The 17,319-nt window shown below is 41.0% G+C and overlaps 1 protein-coding gene across 10 annotated transcripts in view; it reads right to left on the bottom strand.

Moving 5' to 3' along the window:
* The window catches only part of TIAM2 (TIAM Rac1 associated GEF 2), a 218,690-nt gene that overhangs the window by 2,050 nt on the left and 199,321 nt on the right, over nt 1–17,319 (bottom strand). For all 10 annotated transcript variants that reach the window (XM_043543178.1, XM_037895028.2, XM_043543180.1 and 7 more), the window contains 8 exons: nt 14,842–14,950; nt 13,944–14,123; nt 12,026–12,144; nt 9,856–9,964; nt 8,409–8,467; nt 5,424–5,529; nt 3,958–4,045; nt 2,918–3,072 (listed from right to left, as the gene is read on the bottom strand). In XM_043543178.1, coding sequence (XP_043399113.1) covers nt 2,918–3,072; nt 3,958–4,045; nt 5,424–5,529; nt 8,409–8,467; nt 9,856–9,964; nt 12,026–12,144; nt 13,944–14,123; nt 14,842–14,950 — 925 coding nt within the window. The remainder of the gene's footprint in view (nt 1–2,917; nt 3,073–3,957; nt 4,046–5,423; nt 5,530–8,408; nt 8,468–9,855; nt 9,965–12,025; nt 12,145–13,943; nt 14,124–14,841; nt 14,951–17,319) is intronic.

Raw genomic sequence — 17,319 nt, 5'->3', positions numbered from 1 at the left:
AGGAGATCAATCTATTTAGCTATCACTATAAGGTATGTTTTATAAGCCTTCAATCATTCTTACGGCTCTTCTCTGAACCTTCTCCAATTCATCAACATCCTTCTGAATTGTGGATGCCAGAATTCGACAAAGTATTCCAGCAGCACTCACACCAGTGCCAAAAACACTTAAAATAACCTCTGCTACTTGAGAGTCCCCATTTATGCACCCAAGGATCACATTTGGTCACAGCCTCACACTGGGAGCTCATGTTCAGCGGATTATCCAGCAGGACCCCCCAAATCCTTTTCCACATCACTGCTTCCCAGGAGCAAGTCCCCAATTGTGTAAGTACAGCCTACTTTCTTTGGTCATAAATGTATACATGAACTTTTAGCCATATCCAGCACTAGAAAGCAGTGCTCCAAAGAAGTCCTGTATTTCACCAAAAAATGCACTGATAAAGCACTCCGAGGTGGAGTGGATAGATGCTGTGAGGGAACAAGCCCTCTCTACCTTGCCTCACTTCCTTCTTTTCACTTCACTTCCCGCTCTGTTGCATGAGCTTTGGATAATGGTAGGGCTAAACCACTAAAGAAAGCCAAACATCACTTAGGGAACGCCTCGTAGTGGATGGAAGGGCAAATCCCTTTCCACCCAAAGTAATTAATTTGACCTACACTAGGTCTGTTGGTGGAAGGAAGCTAAATGGGGTAGACTAAGGGTGGGGGACACAAAGGGGGTAAGCAGCAGCAGTGCTGTGGCATACTTCTGCTGCTCCCTTAACCCCAAGTACATCACAAGAAGGGTTCTAGGGAGGTAGATTTTCTCTGTGGCAGTGTCCCTGCCTGGGGATATGACAACAAAAGTTAATGTTAACTGTTAGCATCTTATGTTGCTCCTCCCACCGTGATACCCCCCTGAGTGAGGAAAGTATGGCAGCTGTTAGCCCCACTCCTCAGAGAAGGGATGCCCTAGGATTAGTGAAAACAGTTGGAGAGCCATGGGATTTTCCAGAAGATCTCAGGCCAGTGGCAGGTTCCACAAGCCAAGGCCCCTCTCTGTTCTGCCCAGAGTTGGGCAAACTCCAGACTGCCCCACTGGCAGAATTGTATTTGAGGGTCTACACCTCTGTATGGGCTTTTTTCCCCACGGGGGGATGAGGGATAATAACTAGGGCTGTCAATCGCAGTTAACTCTCGTGATTAATTGCAGTTTTAATCACACTGTTAAACAATAGAATACCAATTGAAATGTATTAAATATTTTGGATATTTTCTACATTTTCATATATATTGTATTCTGTGTAGTAATTGAAATCAAAGTGTATTATTTTGTATTACAAATATTTGCACTGTAAAAATAGTATTTTTCAATTCACCTCATACTAGCACTGTTGTGCAATCTCTATCATGAAAGTGCAACTTACAAATGTAGATTTTTTTTTGGTTACATAACTTCACTCAAAAACAAAACAGAGTAAAACTTCAGAACCTACAAGTCCACTCAGTCCTCCTTCCTGTTCAGCCAATTGCTAAGAGAAACAAGTTTGTTCACATTTATAGGAGATAACGTTGCCCTCTTCTTATTTACAGTGTCACCAGAAAGTGAGAACAGGTATTTGCATGGCACTTTTGTAGCCGGCATTGCAAGGTATTTATGTGCCAGATATGCTAAACATTCGTATGCCCCTTCATGCTTCGGACACCATTCCAGAGGACATGCTTCCATGCTGATGATGCTAGTTAAAAAATAATGCGTTAATTAAATTTGTGACTGAACTCCTTGGGGGAGAATTGCATGTCTCCTCCTCTGTTTTACCTGCATTCTGACATATATTTCACGTTATAGCAGTCTCGGATGATGACCCAGCACGTGTTGTTCATTTTAAGAACACTTTCACAGCAGATTTGACAAAACGCAAAGAAGGTACCAATGTAAGTTTCTAAAGATAGCTACAGCACTCGACCCAAGGTTTAAGAATGTGAAGTACCATCCAAAATCTGAGAGGGATGAGGTGTGGAGCATGCTTTCAGAAGTTTTAAAAGAGCAACACTTGGATGCGGAAACTACAGAACCCGAACCACCAAAAAAGATCAACCACCTGCTAGTGGGATCTGACTCAGATGATGAAAATGAACATGTGTCGGTCTGCATTGCTTTAGATGGTTATCGAGCAGAACTCGTCATCAGCATGGACGCATGTCCCCTGCAATGGTGGTTGAAGCTTGAAGGGACATATGAATATTTAGCACATTTGGCACATAAATATCTTGTGATGCTGGCTACAAGAACGCCTGTTCTCACTATCAGGTGACGTTGTAAACAAGAAGCAGGCAGCATTATGTCCTGCAAATGTAAACAAACTTGTTTGTCTGAGCGATTGGCTGAACAAAAAGTAGGACTTAGTGGCTCTAAAGTTTTACATTGTTTTATTTTGAATGCAGGGGTTTTTTGTACGTAATTTGACATTTGTAAGTTCAACTTTCAGGATAAAGAGATTGCATGACAGTACTTTTATTAGGTGAATTGAGAAATACTGTTTTTGTTTTTTACAGTGCAAATATTTGTAATCAAAAATATAAAGCAAGCACTGTACACTTTGTATTCTGTGTTGTAGCTGAAATCAATATATTTGAAAATGTAGAAAACATCCAAAAATATTTAAATAAATGGGATTCTATTATTGTTTAACAGTGTGACTAACTGTGCGATTAATCACGACAAAAAATTTTTAATTGTGTGATAAAGCCCTAATAATAACTGGCACTTTTGGTATGAAGCCTCCCTACCAAAAAGTAAATTATATTTTAAAATATGAATTACAGTAAAAATACACCACCCCCTTCATGTCTAGAAAGAGAAGTGGTTTGGCTCATGCTATAATAATCATGAAACTGCAAGTCTGTATTTCCCAGTCTAGCAAACTGACTCTTACCCAGTTTGGCTGAAACAGGGATGCGGTTCTTGAGTGGAACTAGGCGATCTTTACACGTTTTCTCCAATGGTGACTCACATTTTATGTGACGTCTGAAGTTCTCCCGCAGAATGGAACGAATCACCTTAACAATGTTAGTCTTGCTTTCGCAGTCGCTGCCAGGTTTAAGGGAACAGCAATGAGAGGGCAGATTACACAGGTCACTGTAGTTTTTTTATATTCCCATGCCCAAGCAGTCTTTCCATTTGGAGCTGCCTTCTTTGCTACCGAAGGTTGGTGCTATTTAGTTATTTAGACTATGTGGAACAGCTTCAATAGGAAGGTTGAAGGAGTCCCACCCCAGAATACCCACTAGCTCACTGGTGAACGTACTAGACATCAGGCAGATGGAGGGAATCTGAACCTGGGTCTCCCACATTCTGGGTGAGTACTCTGCCCGTAACCTTTAGCCAAATGGTTATCTCCTTCAGCAGCTGTGTTTTATGCAAGGCCCACTCGGCATGCCTACCAGATCAGGCGCAGCAGGGGAGAGAGGCAACTCCTAGTTTGAGGATCCTGGTCAGGTTTAGGCATGAGAGAGGCAGCTGTGTGCACGCCCACCAGAAGTAGTTTAGGGGACTGAAGCAGCAGAAAATTAGGTGCCTAGGAAAGTCAAGTGCCAGCTAAGCAGGGATTTTAAGGATCTAAATTTTGGACTTCGGCACCTGAGGTGGCATTTGGGAGCATAAATCCCTTTGTGACTCTAGCCATTGATTGCATCAGACATAATTCACTGAAATTTAAGATCGTACAATAAAAGGTGTGTGCAGATTCCTGACACTGAATGATTGAGCCGAATTCACTCCAATCTCAGATATTTTCAGCACATCAAATTCCATCCAAGTAAACATTGCCTCAGTGTCTGGATTTGAGGTGATGGGTGTTTTAGAAGTGCTGAGAGACAGGAAAAAAGGTCACTTGGAAAAATAAAATGTTCTCAACGTACTTTTGTCATTCCATTAGTGTAATTTTGTCAAAAATAATCTTCATGTCAAGTTTACCTGCTGCACAACTGAAAGATTGTTTCGGGCCTGCCTTCTATTTCTGACTTGGTATGAATCAGTTCCCAGATGCAATTGTTTTCTGTTCCTAGAGATAGGAAAAAAAATTGTGAATAATTCATGCCTTCAGACTACACCATCAGCATTATAGATCTCAGTGTCTCACCAAGACAAGGTTCAGAGAAAAGCTGAGATCTGCATGATGAGCTGGAACCCTCCGAGGAGTGCTAAGTTTTATCGCTTAACAACTTGTCTTTAAAAACTCAACTTCTTTTCCAGAACGAGACTCCTCCTTTCTATCACTTGCTTCAACAAACACGAACATGCTCGTCGTTATTTCTGAAGCCTTGAAATCCAGGCTACCAGTCCCTATGAGGTCTGATTATTAGGCCTTTTCTCACCAGACACAGGAACTTTGACCTTGAACCTCTAGTGGCAACACTAGGCTATTCCTTGCATAGACAGGCATCTCTTTGTTTCTGTCTGCTTAATCTCCCCTCCTGCTCAGCTATTAGCTTGTCACATAATTCAGTTCAGCTCTGCTATATCAATTGGGGCTCTTATTGACTGATTTAGGTCTCATATCTGAAGCACTTACATGACCTCCATCACCATAGTATTAGAGCCCTTCACAGTTGTTCACGTATTGGTCCTCACGCACCTGTGAGGTAGGGAAGTGCTATTATCCCCCTGCTTACAGATAGGGAACAGAGGCACAGAGATTAATCATGGGATTTTCTAAAGCACCTAGGCACCTAATTTCCATTGATTTAAGTGAAGTAGGCACCTAAGTGCTTTTGAAAATTCCACCATAAATGACTTGCCCAAGGTCACACAAGAAGTCTGTGATGGAGCAGAGAATGGAATCCAGATCTCAGACTAGCACACTAAGCCCTGAACAATCCTTTCTCTCATGCTGCATCCTGATTATATTCCTTGCCACCCCTGGACGGCAGTGATATTGCACGGGGTGTCAAGTATGAAAAAGTTTGGCCCATATTACCATGTTATCATTAGATTGCTTTGAGCAGCCTCTTCAGGTTTTTTCCTACCCTTTTGTTGTGGGTTTCTGTTTTGCCATGTTAATCCTAACTTGTTGCAGCTCTATTGTGAGTTTCGGTCATGACATAGCAACACCAGCCTAGCAAGTCAGCTTCAGGCTAACCGTTTAACATCCAACATTCCTGAACTTGTTCTCTGATTACAGAAGGGAAGAAAATGAGGTGTGAAGACAGAATATCTGAATGAAAATATCTATTAGTGTATAAAGCCTATGGCCCTTACAAGCACATGCTACTACAGGGTGTGGGTGTATAAATATTTATAGAGGGAGAGATAAGAGGGCATATGTTTATCTGATACTACATTGTGTAGCCAGGTTCGCAATGTTTGCCTGTTCACAAGACTTCAGGAAGCAATGTGTAGCTATTTATTAGTTCCTAATGTATTTAGTTAAATATAATTACCTGCTGTATTCCCCAGCCGGACTTGAAGAGCAGATAAAGGAATTAGCCAACGAAATTTAAATGGATCCAAGTCGCCATAATTATGTGCAGCTCGTACATTATTGGGCTACAAATTGAAAAATAACCAAGACATATTTTTTAAAAAAGAGGTAAAGCAACATAAGTGACGTCTGCATTGATATAAACGTTCTTGATCAAATGGCCTTCTGTCCAAGTACTCACTTCACAAGGCAAATTTTATCCGAATAGTCTTACTCCTTAAATATCTTACTGTTAGTTTGACTGTAAAACAATGAGAGCTAGACCTGAGAAATATAGATTGCTGCAGCTTTGAAAAATGAGTTTTTTAATAAATTACATATTTCCACATGAAGGAAACTACCTGAGAGCAAGTTCACTATGAGTAAACCAACTACCTATTGTTTAGCAAAACAAATTCTTCAGTTTGACAATACTGTTACATTTCCTTTTATTACAGTTGTTTATATCTCTCTTAGTATAAGCACATTACATTAATGCTCCATGTCATCTCCTCTGTTGTAATTTACTCCTGGGGGAATTCTCTGCCCTGCGCATGCGCAGAATTTATGTCCCCCGCAGAAAGATGACTTTGACAGGGAAGCCACAAAAACGATCAAGTGACCCTCCCTAGCAGTATGTTTCAGGTGCCCAGGGCAGCCATTAGAGAGGTGAATCACTATGGGTGGAGGGTAGGACTGGGGAAGACCCAGCTGGTGGCTCCTACCCTGCGCCAGGCTCAGCTGCTAGTCCCGGCTGGGGAGGATGGGACTTCCTCTTCCCCTGCATGGCATATGGGGCTGGGTCAGACCCACCCCCTAGATTTCTCCCCCAGCTGTAGGAAGCGCTGCAAACTACCCCCCACCCAACCCCCCCAGCGCTTCCTGCACCCATCGCTCCTCAACTGCAGAGGGAGGGATCACTGTACAGGGAGCTGCTCCCCCATCCAGCCAACCCCTGTGCATCCAGACCTCCTCATACCTGACTCTCCGCTGAGCCTCACTCCCCCCACCCCCGCCAAGCCTGGACTACCCTGACGAGCCACCTGGATCCCCAAACAGCTGCACCTGGATCCCAACCCCACTCTCCCAGCATATGGCTCCCTCCACTGAGCCCCCCCACACCCTATGAGCTCAATCCCCCACACACTTAGATCCCCGCTGCTGAACCCCAACCACCTTCACCAGGACCCCCCTGCAGAGTCCCATTACTGTTGCATCCAGAACCCCCCAACAAGCCCTTGTGTATCCAATGATATCCCCCATGGAACCACCCGCACCCCAATTGCCCGACAACTCTCTCAACCCACACCTGGATTCCCCCCACACTAAGCCTCTCCACACCTAGATCCTGCCTTGCTGAGCCTGCCTGCCCACACCTGTCATGGAGGAGCAGGGCTCTGGGGTGTTTTTGGGCCAGGCCCGGTCCTTGCGCTGTGTCAGGGTTGGGTGCAGCCTTACCACTGAGTCCATGTTCCTGCACAGTGATCTCTGATATCTGTGCAGCCAGTGCCCTGTGCTCCCCAATGCCAGGCCGGAGCCTCCACATTTGGGCCCCACACTACAAGAAGGATGTGGAAAAATTGGAGAGAGTCCAGCAGAGGGCAACAAAAATGATTAGGGGACTGGAACACATGACTTCCGAGGAGAGGCTGAGGGAACTGGGATTGTTTAGTTTACAGAAGAGAAGAATGAGGGGAGATTTGATAGCTGCTTTCAACTACCTGAAAGGTGGTTCCAAAGAGGATGGATTTAGACTATTCTCAGTGGTAGCGGATGACAGGACAAGGAGTAATGGTCTCAAGTTGCAGTGGGGGAGATTTAGGTTGGATATTAGGAAAAACTTTTTCACTAGGAGGGTGGTGAAACACTGGAATGCATTACCTAGGGAGGTGGTGGAATCTCCTTCCTTAGAAGTTTTTAAGGTCAGGCTTGACAAAGCCCTGGCTGGGATGATTTAATTGGGGATCGGTCCTGCTTTGAGCAGGGGGTTGGACTAGATGACTTCCTGAAGTCCCTTCCAACCCTGATATTCTATGATTCTATCTGACAAATAAAATATGCTGAATTTGCAGAATTTTAAAATGTGCGCAGAATTTTTAATTTTTTGGCGCAGAATGCCCTCAGGAGCATGTAATTAGCTTATTCACGGGAAAAAGCCATCCTAGGCAAATTAAGGCATGGCTTATTTCTTTCTAGATTTAACTGCTCATTGTATATCAGTCTCTGCAAGTTATTTCAAGACACTCCCTTGATTGGTTTCCTTGTGACCTCCTGAGGAGTAGTTGGGTGTATTTCAAGTATTTGGGGCCTATAAAATATGATACTTAGCTGTAAACGGACATTTGTTTTAGCTATCCCGATTAAATAAGTATGTTGTCTTTCCATACTACCTTTCGTTCCAGAGTGAACTATGTACTACATACAAGGATCGCTTTAGCTTTAGCTACATGGCTCACCAGTTTAGGACAGGACATAAAGAATGCATATTCAGTTGATACTATAGGGGGAAGTGATGTAATTGGCAAATAACTGAGTTTGAATTATGCCAGAATACCCAGGTTAATGAAAAGTCCCCTAGGTTCTTTAATGACTCTCAAATGATGAAGTTTAATATCTCATCTGACTGAAATCATCTCCCAACATCCTGCTGGGGCATTAGTTCACACAGAAATGTGCTGCTTATTGAATCAGTAACACAATCTGTTGCAACATCCAGACAGTCTTCTAGTCTCAGTCAAATACTGAACACTTCAACCAATTTAGCCTGTGAGAGCAAGCACAGCCCACTGTGATATGGCTGCATTAAACCAGCAGCTTGTACCATTCACTTTTCTTTCAAGTTGGCATATTCAATTTTGAATCATAATAGTGATCCTAGATGATCTGGTGGTCCCTTCAGGCCTTAAACTCTATGACCCTATGCTTAAATATATATAGCTTGAATTGAAATTATTGCCAGACTTACCAGTTTCTTTTTCAGTTTACAGTTCTCCTTATATACCAGTATGACGGCCCGCTTAAAAACTGAAAAGGAAAAACAAGAGGCCTCTGATTGTAGGTCTAGTATTCAACAAAAGAGACATGATGGCTGTACTGACTATTTACAGTTATTTCTAGTTAACTACAATCTACAGGGTACTTGTTGACCCTACACACAACAAAAAAATTCCCATAGCAACTGCTTAAACTGCGTGATGCAAGTCTGCCTCTGTCACAAAACTACTTTCTTAAAAGAATTAGAGATGAGCAATACTGTTTGAAAGCCTATCGCCCTGTATCAAGGTTACAGAAATTGGCCTTTAATAAATGCAGATGTACAAATTGGAAACGTTATTGTGAAGAAGCAACATGCTAGCAACTTCCCTTGAGGGGAAGGAAAGTGTTGCAGAAAAAAAGAGGCCCATTAGAGATGATGTCAAATCTGTTCTTTGATGCAGTTCAGCATTTCCTCTGGAGTGTGACAAACTTCAGAACTCTCCAAATTCCTGATTAGCTATCTAAGGTATTACCATCATATCTGAGTGCCTCACACTCTTTAAATGTATCTATCCTCACAATGCCCCAGTGAGGTAGGGAAGTGCTATTATCTTCATTTTGCAGATGGAGAACTGAGGCACTCAGTGAGTTGCCTATGGTCACTAGGAAATGTCTGTGGTGGAGGTGGGGAACTGAAGCCAGATTTCCTCAGTTGCATGCCGTTGCTCTAACCACTGGACTATCCTGCCTCCCCATGTATCACTCAGACATTTCCCTTTAGGGATGGGGTTTGGGAATTCCCAGTACCTGGCCCAACATGTTCAGTATAAATGAATCACTGGTAAATCCAACTGTGTTAATCTGTGGGCAAAGAGGTGGTGCCTCCTCATGCATGTGCTTCAATTTCAAACAGAAATGCCCACTTACCTTAAAGGCTACCCACAACTGGCACGTTAAGCATAATTTTTTTTAGCTCACCCACAATTTCTACATAAATCAGCTGTGTCTAAATTCGTTGAAGTTCAAAGTCTCTGCTATTCTTTCATGTAGCTGATGACTAACTCAAACCTTCGAAGTCATTCATGATCTTCAGCTACCCATGTAGGTGTATGCCATACAGTGGCAATGTTTGCAGAGATGAGCTGAGGTCTTTGGTGATAGTAGAGCAGGCAGAAGGAAAAGCCATCACAGAGAAGTTAGTGTATGTGCTACTAATCTCATTTCCAGGTATCTAGACCTTTATCTTCTATATCTCAATAACATTTCCGGGAAATTTTGTGTCTGTCCTCCATATCAAGGACTACCCCAACCATTACATGGCTATAGCAAGGCTTACATTTTAGTTAGTCTTCATTAGTACAATGTCAGTTGTCATATTTTACTAGCTAGATGATGTACTCGATATCTTTAGGGTTTTCTCTTAATAGGACACTAACCAAACACTGTAAGTTCAAGGTCTTTTCTTGCTTTGCCCAGTGATGGGAAAGGATTCAACCAGGAAACAGCAGAGTGCATCAGAAGTTCTCCCATTGAAAGTTCTGTGACCTGTATTACGTTATAAAAAAATAAGTGCAATTAATTTCTTGATTAACAATCATCAACCTCAAATGTTAACGCGTGCAGGCTGATAAATAAAAAGTATGCCTGTGTTTAATGTTATTTGTATATAGCCATGGCTCAATGCAACCATATATACACATCCCAAATGAGCCGTGGTTGTGTGAACAGCAATATATTTTAAAAAATACTGCCCATAAAAATAGCAGCACACAAGTTATGGAAGCTGGGTGATTTGCCTCTTAGAGCTTATTTTTGTTACTAACACTTAAGCTGAAGAATGTTATGTCTGACTTGAAGTTCTGTCATTGAGATACAGCCAAGTGTGACGTTCCTTTATCATCCCTTTCATTTCTGTAGGCTAATCCCTTTCACTGACTGAATCAGGACATGACTGATTCTCTTAGGCTTTTCTTTCTTTTGAGCAGTTCTTTCTCGCTTCCAGAACAGAAACAATTTGGCTCTTTTACCAGGATGAAACTTAAAACAGTGAAATCAGTAGCTGTCACACCTTTAAGGATCAAGCTAAATGGGTGATCCACTTATACATCTTTGGCCACAAATGGCTAAATCTAGCGAGCTTGCTGGCTCAGTTCTGGGAGACACTAGAGAACATGATCCATTATGCTTCTGCTAGTTTTCTTTTTTAACATTGTAATAAAATAACCAATTTGATTAGAGGGGTGATAAATACACATTTTACTTGGATGCACATTCATGTCTAGAGCTCAGATCAGAGCAAATAATTTTGAGATATTAGTAACAAAAAAGCCCTTCCTGGATGGTAAGAGTCTCTCACACCAGACAACACATTACAAATATTAATAGACAAAAATAGCCACTTCCACAGCTGGTGTAAATTGGGACTGCTCAACTGAAGTCAGCAGAACTATGACAGTTCATGCTAGCAGATGCGCTGGCCCATAATACCGACTAATTTTTTTTGTGCTTATAAACAGCCATGTATGTATCAACACTAGATGAATCCAGAATGATGTTAGTAATGGGCATTATAATGAATCCTGCTAGAATCTTTTTGATGAAAAAAGATTCCATTTTCTGAAATCTAAGCACTCATGCATAAAATGTGACCTCAAGCCTTGGGACGTGGATAATCTACAGCAGTGATTCCCAACCAGGGAACCAACATGTACCCCTGGGGGTAGGCAGAGGTCTTTCGGGGTTACATCAACTCATCTATTTGCCTAGTTTTACAACAGGCTACATAAAAAGCACTAGTGAAGTCAGCACAAACTAAAATTTCATACAATGACTTGTTTATACTGCTCTATACACTGTACACTGAAATACAAGTACGATATTTATATTTCACTTGATTTATTTTATAATTATATGGTAAAAATGAGAAAGTAAGCAATTTTTCAGTACTAGTGTGCTGTGACACTTTGTGGTTTTATGTCTGATTTTGAAAGCAAGTAGTTTTTAAGAGAGGTGAAACTTGGCGGTACACAAGACAAATAAGACTCCTGAAAGGGCACAGAAGTCTGGAAAGGTTGAGAGCCACTGATTTTCATTGTTTTCTTGCTGTGAGTTACAGTGGCTGTCTGCTCCCATCGGCCCTTCATGACAGACCAAGAGAAGGTTCTGGCAGCACTTTGTGTAAACATGACAGTACCTGCTGAGGTCTTATCTATATGAACAGTTTATTTGCAGCATGGGGTATAAGTCTACCTTGCACTTGCCTGCTGTGCACAAAGTATCTGGGCGGAGCCTGTTGCTGCGCACTAAAAGTTCCCCAGTGCACTCTGAAACAAGACGAGACATTTTAGTGCACAACAGTAGGGTCCACAGGAACACTGAGTGTGCGGGTAGAGTAATTGTGAGGTAGATTTACACCCCAATTTGCCATGTACTGTTTGTATAGACAAGGTCTTTGAGAAGGAAATTTGATGGGAGACACACAAAACCGAGCACCCTGAACTCTGAATTAAGATCCTCTTCATGACTTCAATAAGAGTTAAGTAGATACAGTATCTTACAGGACTTCATCTGAAGTGTGAATAATATATGTTCCATTCTTTCTCTTACCTCCTTCTCTGTTCCACTCTGATCTGCAACCAGCTGGTCAAACACAGTTCCATAGTCCTCATATATCTTCTGCATCTCATTGATGTGACTGGCTACTTTTTCCATTGCCTTCAGCGCTTCTGAAGTTTTTAAACAAATCCACCATTTAACAGACAAATAATTCAGTTTCATTTTATAAGTGCATGCTTTTTTTTTTTTAATTAAAGCCTAGGAGAGATTTTTACTCAGGGCTGAAATTATTCAAGGTCCCAAGCCACAATGGTCCATGACCAACAATAATTATGACTAGATCAGTACTTTACTTAGTAAATATGGGCTCTACACCTGTGGATAAGCATATTCAAAGAGCTTCTTAGCTGGTGTTTTAAATCCCTCAAAAGACTGAAATAAATATTTTAGTAAAAAAGCTACAAAGTATATAAAACTTCAGCCGGTAGTAAATATAGCTGTGGTTGTGGCACCATTAATATAAACAAGAATCAATGAATAAGGTCATTAGGAGCTTCAGTGTGACTACAGCCACACTAAAATAAGCTGTTTGCATGAGTTTTACTGTTAAAAAAAAAAGGGGGGGGGCACGCGAGTTTGGCTCAGCCCAGGAAGACTTGGGGAAATACAGTAGCCAACCACACAGGCTCCTTGCATGTTGTATCTTGGGGAAACATTCATGAGGTTAAATTCTATAGACCAGCTTTAAAATAAAAAAAAAAAATTCTTACTACTACAAGAAAGGCATTGAATTTCAGCTGGATTTATATATAAAGGGGTCAGAAGAGGTGAGGTTTGCTTCCCCACACCCTGCCAACTGTTAACTGAGTATTTCTTTCATATTTTGGTGTCAAGTTTATTCCACCAGCAACTCATCTCAAGATTGGTTTTGATGCAGAAAAGCTATTTTCTTCTTTAAGAGTTTCCCCAGCTCTTGGGGTTTATGGCACAGCTTCACATTTGACTCTTTTTTTATATATAAAGTGATCAGGGTTGCTGACACCTGTATTTACTTGGCATCTAGTCTGAATCCTCCAGTAAAAGTTCTAGCCAGCTCTATTTGAAGTCAAAGGAAAGTTTTGCCATTGGCACCAGATGAACTAGTATCTGGGCATACCTGATAAGCCTGTTGCTTCGATGTTAGCCTCAGATTTCTCACTTACAATAGATTTTTGCTCAGTCTATATGTTGTGAAAATGAAAAAAATTAACCCATAAAACATTTCCTCAAAAGGCTGATCCCTCAGATGCTGAGTGCTTTCAAGTTCCACTGAAATAATTTAAAATCCAAATAAAGGATCAAATGGGAGTTTTGCTTGGGTGAGAGAGGGAGGACTAGGTCCTAGACAATAATAACCCCTACTTCCTTTTCTCTTGTGCTTAAACAGGTGGTCTTTTCCTTTCTAAATGGGAAGATTGCAAACCTCTGAAGTCATAAATCCATCTCTACTAAAATGAGAGTTATGGGCAATTTTCTCTCACTGATTTGGCTGAGTTTTTTTTAACATGTTTTGACAGTGAATAACCACCACAAGATGGAGTTTTCTTCACCATTTCCTAGCTTAAAAAAAAAAAAAAAAAAAAAGCAAGCACACTGAGTTGTCTTGATTGTGTTCCAAGAATAATACAGAGTGGGAAGCTTGGTCCCAACCATCATGGCAGCTCTTGGCCATACCCATTTTTTCAAAGACATCCATACACTCCAACATCTAGTAGGATTTTTCCGGGAAACAACGGAAAGCAGCTTGCTCTTAATCACTTTTTTTTTTTTTGAAGGAGAGAAAGGAAAGTAAGTATTATTCTCTCTAAGATTTGAGACGACTTTCCAATAACAGAAATTCTGCTGGTGTGTAACAGTTGTACCATTTTGATAAGGCTTGAAACTAAACTGAAACTCCCTTTAGTCTCCATAGAAGAATGAAGATCGAGACCTGTCAGATGATAATGCTCCTCACTCTCATTATCTGTCAGGGACACCAGTTCCTTCAGGAGCAAGGGGTACTTCAGCACTCTCTGAACAGGCTTGATGAGGTACGACTCCAGCGTAGAAGAATGCTGTTTCGTGGGGTTCCGTGCATCCAGAAAGGCCTTAAAAGCTTTATCTGTTTTGGCTAAATGTAGAAAGGAAACCTGGTCAGTTCAATGTAGAAGTCATAGAAGCTAATTGGAGAACAGAAGAACACAATGTTTCCATTTTTTTTTTTTTTTATAAAGGCACTTTTCATATGCACTTCAAACACTGCTTAATGCAGAAAATGAATAATTAATCGTGGGTTTTAATAGCATAATAATTACAAGTAACGTTACAGAACTGACAGTTGCTGAGTGAGCATCTCCTGGGCATAACTCTCTCAATGTACCATAAACTTGGCCTGCTCCAAAACAACCAAACAACAAGACTCAGTGTGAAAGAACTAATTTATCACTTCCATCTCAATGTACACTTAGTTCTCTGCAGCTTTGACTGACACAAACCCTCATATGTTGCGCACACACATACACCCAAAAATAGATCTCAAAGCTGCTGTTTTTTTAAGTGTGAACTGAATCTGTAGATAGCACAGCCTTATGGAAAGAGCTTCTGTTGCTATTCAAGCTACTCTGGCGGTGTTACAAAAGAAAACTTCTCCTATTATTTTCTCAGATCATGATTACATTTCAGCACAAGGACAGATCACAGATATTCATGTAAAATGACCTCCCACTTCTCCTTTTTTAATATTAGGATTCTCCTGGGGCACAAACCTCAAATTGATAAAACTAGTTATAGTGATTTATTTGAAGTTAAAGTCATGCAAATGAATTATATCAATCAAAAAAATTAATTACCTCGCTCAAGGACTTTCTGAACTTTTATGTGGTTTGCACAGAACCCACTGTACAGTTTGAAGTGGTCAGCATAATACAGGAAAGAACCACCGAGTGAAAACAGCAGTTTCTGAAACCAAGATAATCAACATATTTATTTATTAAAATCTTAATTAAGGCTCTGCAATGATTTAAATAGTTTATGTTGTGGCCCCATTTCCAAGCTAAGGCAGCTTCTGTTCTGAACCATGCTGGCAAGGATATATTCTCTAGATATAACCATAAACCTAACAACTGGAATCACTGCATCCCAGAACATTAAAGTGTGGCTCCACTCTGAAAAGCCAGATAGTCTTGCTAGATTCTGTATTTGTTTTGTTTCAAAGGCGTTCCTATAAATATGCTCAGTTTACAACTGAAAAAGGTGGTTGAAATGGATTTTTCCAAAAGGTAGGTGTTTGAAAAGCAAGCGTACCCTCTCGACGTATGGCTGTATAAGTGAGAGGGTTCTAGTAGAATATGGAGCCTTTTGGCTTTAGGTTATATATTCAAATCCAATCCAGGTTTGTAGGTAAAAGTTGTTCCCATTTGACAATTATTCAGTGGCCTACGGTAAATGATTGGATGGTTTCAGCCAGTTCTCTGTGGACATCACCAAAACAACCACTTCGTCTGGCAGTCAGTCTCAGCCTCAGCAATGAGACCAAGCATTGCAAGGGTTTGGGCACTGACTCTCTCCTCATTCGTCCCTCCAGGTCAGGATTAAAGGTGCATCAGGTGACCAGCGGTGTCCAAGATAGAGAACTTCAGTCTCCGGTGCTATCAAAATGACATGTTTCATGAACATTGAATTCACTTTTTAAAAAATAAAAATTAAGAACTTCTTAAAAAAATTGAGCTTTCCCTATTTATTATGTATCTTTGGGAAATAAGCTAATGAAATGCATACAAGCTAAAGATTAATACTGTAATTAGTGCCACTTCATAGAGCAATCCAAGAAAAAACAAATCAGTAGTTATAATAAAATTCTAGTGTTTCTGCATTACTCATTACATCTCCATACCTCCTGTCTTCTACACAAAGAATATCACAGCTAGCATGAGCCTGTCAATTGAAAAGTGTGAAGATGCAGTTTTCCTGCACATATAAAAATAATTCCCTGTACTCCTCCACTCGCCCTGCCCCAAGTATGTGTGGGTCAGCTACACCAATTACTTCATCTTTGATTCCCTTCTCTGCCAACAGCGTCATGTTGCAGCATGAGTCTGCGAAAATAAATTGGTTTTGCTGTGTCTGCTGCTTAACAACAGCCATTTTATAAATAGAGCTTCACACAGACACAATGGGATTCCATTCCTGTACTTGCATATGCAAACACATGCAATCATTTGCTCTTCAAAAACCCTGTTTACCCCATTGGAAAGGTATTGGGAAGTTTACTTTACACTGACAACATTGCTTCTTGCACAAGGTTTAATAACTGGTCATGCTGTTGAATACACTTAGTTTACCCTTCAATGACTACATTATATAGTTTTATCCTACTACATGGCTGCAATGGGATAGGGAGAAGGTTGGGCAACCATGTGACGGAGCTTATGGTGTTGGGAAGAATATGGGTGACTGTATGGGTGAAAAGAAAGTAGGGGCTGATGACAGAAGAAGGTATAAAAAAAAATTCTGATGATTTTCAAGCCTGTTAACATTTTTTTCCAAAAGGTGGTAATTCCTGGGTGCCTTTGTGTTTCTTTTTTTGGATGAAGGTAAGCTTGGGAAGGGCTGCGAGTCCTGGGGACTACCAGGGCAGGAGAGAGATCTTATTAGAAAGCAATCCACAGAATGACAGAGTAAAAAAGTAGGAGCCATTAAAAGAGGTGGGAAGGGGACAAACCAAAAAAAGTAACAAAATTTTAAAAATAGCCTTTTTACCCAAAATTTCTTTAGTAAAAGTCAATGCGTATCTGGGAGACACAGCAGAACTGTCCCCTACTTCCATAACACAGCAGTCACGGGACAGGAGCCACCTCTTGTGGGTGGTGAGTGAGTGGTGCTACTAAGGCATACTGAAGAACCATACAGTGGGCCATATTCTGCCTTCACTTACTCTCCCTGGGCCCTGGATGTGAGAGAACTCCCATTGACTACAGTTGGGGTTATTTGTATCATGTAGCCGGTGAATTAGGCACCATCACTTCAATGGATTGCAGGGGGCATAATGCAGGGCAGAATTTGGCCAAGCGATAATGATCTTGCTATAAGAGAACACAGCACCTTTAAGCATTATGTGTTTATAGAATACTGAACATCTAAATCTGTACTTGTTTCCAATGGCACATCATGCACCATGGAAAAGAGAAGAACTAAAATGCAAAGTAGGCCTTTATCTTTCATTTCTGAATTCAGTCAGTGCTCAAATATGTATTTGCAATAAAAAGCAAAGCTTTTAAAACAAAAAAAACCCTGCTATATGGAGAGAAAGAGAAGAGAGAGAGAAAATA

This window comes from Chelonia mydas, chromosome 3 (genome assembly GCF_015237465.2).
Source record: "Chelonia mydas isolate rCheMyd1 chromosome 3, rCheMyd1.pri.v2, whole genome shotgun sequence".
NCBI lineage: Eukaryota > Metazoa > Chordata > Testudines > Cheloniidae > Chelonia > Chelonia mydas.
This window is presented reverse-complemented; position numbering and strand designations above follow the sequence as displayed.